Source organism: Phragmites australis, chromosome 23 (assembly GCF_958298935.1).
Source record: "Phragmites australis chromosome 23, lpPhrAust1.1, whole genome shotgun sequence".
NCBI lineage: Eukaryota > Viridiplantae > Streptophyta > Magnoliopsida > Poales > Poaceae > Phragmites > Phragmites australis.
In genome coordinates, this window is record NC_084943.1 from 17,991,282 (window position 1) to 17,999,175 (window position 7,894).

Consider the following 7,894-nt stretch of genomic DNA (forward strand, 5'->3'; position numbering starts at 1 on the left):
ACGTGTAACTCAATGCATATGTACATATATGTAAAGATACTAATCTAGCAAGAGGATACATATTGTAGCCAATGAAGATGGAGGTCATGGAGGCGAGCACGGAGCAGAAGAAGGGGCACTTTTTGCACTTCACCGGAGGCGAGGCACCGGCGTCGGGCTTGGTGAGCAGCGGCGCCTCGGCGTCCAACCGGCACGCCATGGCTAGCTCAGCTTGTCCCGGGTGGCGCCATGTGCACACGAGGACAACGTACTGGTCGAGTAATTATCCGGGGCCCAAGGGCGTCGCGAACGTAGATAGATATGGGCTGGCCGATGACGTGGCGGCGTGCGGTGCTCTCCAAAAGTAAAAAAAAAAGTAGCACGGCCTCTCTTTGTTGAACAATAGTATGATCAACATAGTTTATTTGAATTAAAATTTGTATTTAAAAAGTATGCGAAATAAGGGAGATAAGAGAATTAATAAATAGATAGGTATTAGATAGAAGGGATAAACTATCGAGATTGTACATGTGTAAGAACACACAGAGTTGTATTTCCTATTGATCTTGCCAGAAGATGTGCCATATATATTCATTTGCGACGTGAAAAAATATTTCTTCCGGCATTTACGCGAGAAAAGTCAAGCACAAGGTACGAAATGGACACATCCATATAGATAATAGATCCATGGATGCTTAATTTGACAGATTAAAGTCAAATTAGAGAGAGGTACATACACTTCTTGAAGTCCCAAATGTTCTCTTCTCTACGCAATATAGTTTGCCACGCTCACGGCTGACCAAGATCGGCACGGTTTTTATAGTCGAAATAAAAAGCGACCTAGTTCTTCTTTTTATCCTTCTTTATATAAAGACATGTAGCTATCTTGCGTATTCTTAGAAGGGAAAAAACGACATATGTTAGTTACCAAATACACCCTTGGCAGAGGCTTGCTAGGTAGTAGGCATCCTCCTAGAGAAAAGAACACAGCACTTGATGACGTTCCGGTGTTTGAAAAATTAAGTAAAACGAAATTTTATTTGGACGAGTGTTATGTTAGAAACTAGCACTGCATGGATCAGCTTATGACTAACCGTGGACACCAACATAGAAATACGCAGGTCTCTTGTGATAGGACATGGATGATAGCAATGGCCGGACCCTACACGAGTATTTGTAGGAATAGCTAAATGCTCATGTATTGTAATGATAATATAAATATTGAATATGATAATATAATGTATAAACTTAAGATATGAAAAGTAGATGTATAATAGTATTCGCTAACTTTTAGTTTAATTTTTTTTATTAGTAAAGTGATTATATATTCATAGCAGGTAACCAGATGGAGAGATTGGAGGATGTGAATGGATAGTAAAAATAGTTAAATTATTTGAATTTTAAGGATTTATTATACGAGGAAAGAATGATGTGGGAATCAGGTGGTGTTTTATATGGTAGAGATTCCTAGCATCGACAGCTTCCGATGGTGAAGAAATTCAGAAGGCGGTTGCTGAAGATTTGGGTCGCGTGACTCATGTTTCTGAGCAACATTTATACTTTCTTTTTTGAACAATGAACTTTTATATTTTTGTCCTGCATACGTCACTCGACGATAAGTTGTCGTCGAAGCAAATCTTTGATATTTTGAAGCAAGCTCCTTGGCAAATATATCTCACAGGACCAGCAGTTCTTGTCTGGTTGCAGTTTGAAGGCAATAATATCCATGTGTTCCTGACTCCTTGATAGGGATCAGGGACCGAGCTTCATTGAGGCTAAAGGTGGCCATGGCTCTCTTTTAGTAGAAAATTTCTATAGAAAACACTCATTTTTATCACATTTATATTGACACGAACACTAAAAATGACTATATATATATATTCTACAGTATACTCATGGTAGTTTATGTCTGCGCATACCTACAAGTTGTAACTCACAGTGTTTCAGATTGTAGCTAGGGGACGTGTGCAGTGCGAATAACAAGTTGTAACTCACAATGTTAGCTTCTCGTGTTGCAATTATGTATTTATACACGTGAAGTTGTAACTGGTCTACCTAACAAGTTGTAACTCACAGTGTTTCGAGTTGTAACAGACGATGTGCGCAGTACGAATAATAAGTTGTAATTCACAGTATTAGTTTCTCGTGTTGCAATTATGCATTTCTGGACGTAAAGTTGTAACTGGTCTATCTAACAAGTTGTAACTCACGGTGTTTCGAGTTGTAACTGAGGGATGTGTGCAGTGCGAATAACAAATTGTAACTCACAGTATTAGCTTCTTATATTGCAATTATGTATTTCTGGACGTGAAGTTGTAACTTACAGTGTTTCAAATTATAACTGAAGGATGTGCGCAGTACGAATAGCAACTGCGCATAGATGTATATGTATAACCTCCCAATCTCCGCCACCTGTAGGGCTGACCGGAAACAGAAATATATATATATTTCCTCTCAAGCTCCGCCACCTGTAGGGCTGGCCGGAAACATACATAAATCAGAGAGATATTTTTATTTATGTTGTGAGATATGGCTGGGATGGGAGCTGACTGAGTTGGGAGATTTTTGCATCCTCAGATGTGTTGCAAGGCTCCCCAGCTCAACAGCTAACGTACAAAACGTCTTGTTCAAACCAAAAAGACGATTTCATTCCAGTGACATGTTTGCCATCGAGTCAACTGAGAACATTGTCGAACTGATCCAGGAATTTATGTAATTTCGTAAGGATTTAACTTGTTGCCACTCTGTCTTTCTTAGCTATTGGTTCGGACATTAGATCGTTAATCATCATCTCACATGGAAATTCATCCATTAGCACTTAGCAGCGATTGGGATGTATCAGACTTGGACCTGTCTTTCGTAGCATGCGTGATTTCCCGTCTGTGTTGCAGCTGAGCTACTTGTCTATAGAGGAATCGTACACCACAAACTTCAGAAATCATCAAACACTCAACAAAGCACCAAAGCTGCTGCATAAGAAATGGACAATATCGACGCGGATAAACGATAAACAAATCACCCACACTGAGGAATTATAGTAACTACTATTCCCCAGATTACCATTATACTATATCTTTAAAACTTTCAGCCTGTGCATGATTCTGACATCTAGTACAGTCTTGGACTCTAGATAATCCAAACAACAGGAAACAAAAGCAAGAGTCACATCATCCAGGAGCATAGTTTGCTTCAGGATACAGATACTGCCTCCCAGTTCCCAAACACATCGATGAATTTCTGGTTTCAGCTCAGTTTAAGCCATCCCGCCACTAGTCGCTGTCCTGATTATCTGAAACAAGGCTGCGAAGAAGGAAAAAAAGCATGCTGTCAGATTTCATTTTGATTGGATCACGATCTGCTCAACTTAGTAAACTAATGCATGTTCCTGACAATGCAAGTGTTTCTTTTCAAGGAAAATACATGCAAGCTAGATGATTGTCTCAAACACAAATGTAACAGAGATAAACAGAAAACATACAAGAAAAAATACTATCAACTACCCTACGAAGTTGAAGATAAACAAAATTGCAAATACATGAGGTAAAATTTGCATAGAATGATGATGTTTCATATGTACGGCATCTCAAATGAATTTCAAAACTTCACAATTTTGTCCAAAATTTATGCAAACAAGGGCCAAAACACTTTGGGAACAAATGCAAGGCGCTCCATTCTATTTTACATACTCTTGCAACTTGCAAGAACACATATATTTGTCAACAACCTTGCATCTGAAGCCTGTCATAGACAAGTAAATTTGAATAATCCAATATATCAACTTGGTAATAGTTACATCCAGTGAGAATGATGATATCCTTAATGACAAAAAGGTACCCGCCTTCAAATCTGGTCACAGTTTCCTAGTTTGGGTTACATGGTCAACAAGTACCAGAAAGTGTAGAAGATTAGGCAATTCTTAAAAATATGCAGTGAATAATGTTAAGAAAATCAACATGCGCTATCCAACAGATCCCATCATTGATAGGTAAAATGGTCAAAGATTCGTCTTGTCCACCAAAGTTTGAGCACCTTTAATGTGTCCTATGCTTATAGGCTAGTTATCCTCTACATACTGGAGGTGACCATACTAATAGTCACAACTCACGAAGGACTGGCATGAATAGTGGAAAAGACAATCACTAAAAATGTGCAAACATGTAGTTCATGAATGCAAAATACTAATTCTCAGCATTCACAAAGCTGGTCAAATGGTTCTACAAAGCTGAAGGGTATGTATTATGATGTATTTGTCATTCTAAAAACCACAAATCGACAATACAAGTAATGCATAAAAGTATCAAACAGAAATGGGACTAGCAAAGGATAGGTGCAAAGCTTACATGATCCAATGACCACAAAAATGAAGAATCCAAGCACCAAAGGCCCAACAGGGTAGTCATTTCCCTTTTTCACAGTAGTCTCAGGTACAGAACCTCTCTTCGTGATGTTCTTCTGAAACTTCGCGCTCTTCCTGTCAGCAAGACGCCTTGAAGTCGTCTGGGTGAAAGTAAATGAAATTAATTTAGTAACAGAATCAAATATAAGAGAGTTCTAAGTGGAGAGAGGTAACATAAGTGCGTCCACATCTTATGAACAGGAAATCTTTTTTATTCTTTGATATCACAATTGAAAAAACTAACTTGTCTGCTAGCAAAATTAAACAATCGAAATTCTGATTCACTTAGGAATTAATCAATTAAGAGGAAAGGATCACAACTGAATCGTGTCAAATATATCTCCTATTCCCTTTCAGGATTGATAATGACATCAATTACTTGTATTTGGTACAAGACACCAGACAGAGAAAAAAATAACTAACAACACAAATAAAGTTTACTAATTCCCTCTAACCTAACTGCTCAATAGCCCACTTCACCTGTCGAATACCAAAAATGGTTCATATGCACAAAACAATCTAAAACAAATGATGGTGGTTCAACAACAAGAAACAGTGGCTACAATTCCAAGCACGCAAAATAACAAACATTAAGGAGGATACTGATTAGCGTAAGCTTAGATCACTGTGACACAACATCAGAAATGCAGACAACTGTAAGCATTTGAAACAAAAACATCACTAGCCACAGTGCACCCAATTAAGACCACAAACGAAGATTACCAAAAACAATGCTTATGTTTTAGTCCCCTCTAAAGTTGGCAAAGATTACTTCCAAACAGGAAAACAGCCTACTCAGACACTGATATTTTTCTAGAATCGTACATCAAAATAATAATAACTTTTTTTTGTCAAAAAAGAAAATAATAAATTAATAATAACTAATCTTTGTTATTATGGATCAGACTTAAAACAGTGAAAAATAGCTTCAAACATCTAATTACCTGAAAAAAAAAACACTAAGACTTAAACAGGTAGACATGCTAGTCATAGAACTGAAAAGCTACAATTAAAGTACCACAGTGCATGAACACAATCCATAATATTGCCTATTCCTTTAGTTTACTTGTTTATAACTCTATATAGGTGAAATCTTCATATTTTCAATTCAACATATGTCCAATTTTGTATTGCAATTAACTATACTGTTCTCCAAAAAAAAAATTCTAAGATCTTTTCATTTTCATTTTTTTACACAGGTCACATGTCCAAATCAGAAGATTATCTCCAGACTCCAGTGTAGAGGAACTAAATCCAAATTTCAGACATGGAAGTTAGAAAGCACAAATTCTCTTCAGCATTGCTTAATCCATGATGCAACATCTATACAGCAATCAAATTATCAAAGGCCAGTTTGGGGGGAGCTCTAAAACACGGATACGGCAGTTTGGTCACGTATCCACACCGGATAATGTATCTGATACGGATACGCCGCCAATACGCCACCAATATGTATCCATGGAGTATCCGACCAAAAATAAATACAGAAAATTCATATATGTGGGCCGGTACGTATTGGTCCAGTTCGACGATACGGCCCAGCCCATACGAAGCCGATACATCAGTTGCTCTCGAGGCGCACAACACAGACGCTCCGTGACCTAGCAGCCTGGCACACGGGCGCAGGAGCACAGCAGCGGTGCCGCCTCCACGCCCGCAGCGACGACCCGGCGACAGGCCGCGTCGACAACCTGTCGGCGGCGACTGGCGAGGACCTCCACCGGCGACTGGCTTCCATTCTTTGCCTCGACCGAACCAGCAAGGCACATCCTCCACGCCCACAGTGACGACCGAGCGGCAGGCCACATCGATGACTTACCGACGACCAGTGAGGACCAGCACCAGCACGGGACCGGCGACCGGCTTCCATTCTTCACCTTGGCTGAACCAGCAAGGCACCTCGTCCTCACCTCCTGCAGCTGGCGCCCAGCGGTGTGTTCTCCTTCTCCCCCTCCTCTTTTCCCCCTTTTCCCCTCCCAATTGGCTTAGCAGTAGGGTTCATTTTGTAGGATTAGGTGATGGCTCTATTCATTTTGTGAGAAGATGGCAACCGAGGGTCCAGGTAGTGGTGCTAGTGCTGGTGCTTCTGCAACATCGAAAGACATTAGGGCTCCAATTTGAGACTGGTGAGATTGTGTTTCTTCTATGTTCTTGTGTGTTATTTAGTGAATAAGAGAAGAAGGGAAGGGCTGTAGGTTGGCTGGAAGTAACTCCTCAAAGGTGATGTAATATGTTTGTCTTTCATGCCTCAAATTTTAGTATTTTACACTATACATTTGTTGTAAGTTTGTAACCCTCTTGTACATTCTTATTTAGATGGAGTCTTGGTTGTTGGCTCACTTTAGTACTTCACTGGAATGGCCCGAATGGCAGCAAAATGGCTTAATCACAAGGTAACTTATTGTTCTTGGCTTCCTGCTAGCTGCTATAATTTCCAAATATCTCGGTACTTATTTTTAATAAAATATTATTGAAACGTATCCGCGCATCTGGATTTTTGGGAAAATGGCGTATCTGCGTATCGGTAGGGGGGATGCATACAACGATCAGTGAAATTTCTCTATCGAAAATTCCCAAGCATCTACATATCCTCTGACAATTCAGATTTCTCAAACTCATCTCTGCATCAAGAACTAATCCAAATCTAACCTAGTCTCAATCAACATACGATTCAGTTGATCAGGTCAATACAATGGCTTGTTTAGATGGATCAGGATCGACCAGGAACCTGGCCCAATCCACGGTGAAATTCAGAGCAGAATATACTTTTCTGCCGCGACCTGAAGGTGCATTTTTGAAGAGGCCAGGGAAGGCGAAATCTCGACAAATTCAATCCAAACCGCCAGGAAAAAAAAAACAAACCCTCAGGCAAAGAAATCGCACTGTCACACCGTGTGTGGAAACCGCTGTGACAACACCCATGTCAATGAGTCACTGCACAAACACTGCCATTTATCAGATCCCCCCCCCCCCCCCAAACAAAACATGGGATTAGCACTGACAAAGATCCATTCCCAGAGTGGATTGGACGAGGATCAACCCAACCCCCTCCCGGATCGTCTTCCTATGGATTGATAAATCTCCCCAGGATGCAAACCAAGGCCTACAACGAGACGCAAAACCCCTAACAGCGTATCCATACCCGCAGTCGAGAGAAAGCAGAGACCCACACGGATCCGCCAAAGAGCGGTCCAAAATCCCCAAACCAAAACGCAAAAATCCCGGACAAATTGATCAAAACAAACTTCCGTCCAACCAAATCGGACATCAATTCATCGTACACAAACAATGCGTGAAATTCGGCGCAAAATCCTAAAGGCCCCGGGGGGGAGGGGGATCGGGACGAGCGAAGACGGGGGTGATCGCGCCAGAGACTCTTACCATCGCCGCGCGCCGCCGCGGGTGAACTCGCCGGAGACGGGGGCGGAGGTGGCGTCGACTGCGGCGGGCCGGAGGAGGAGCGGCGGGAGAGGTGCGCGATTTAGGGGCTAAAGCGAGGGCCTTTGTCCAAGGTTCCCT

At 41.1% G+C, this 7,894-nt stretch overlaps 1 protein-coding gene across 1 annotated transcript; it reads right to left on the reverse strand.

The window, feature by feature from the left end:
• Positions 1–2,979: 2,979 nt before the first annotated feature.
• Positions 2,980–7,894, reverse strand: LOC133906629 (uncharacterized). Its single transcript, XM_062348583.1, has 3 exons — positions 7,757–7,894; positions 4,320–4,476; positions 2,980–3,279 (listed from the first exon to the last, which is right to left on the reverse strand). The coding sequence occupies exons 1-3, from the start codon at positions 7,757–7,759 to the stop codon at positions 3,233–3,235; spliced, it is 207 nt and encodes a 68-aa protein (XP_062204567.1). The 5' UTR covers positions 7,760–7,894; the 3' UTR covers positions 2,980–3,232.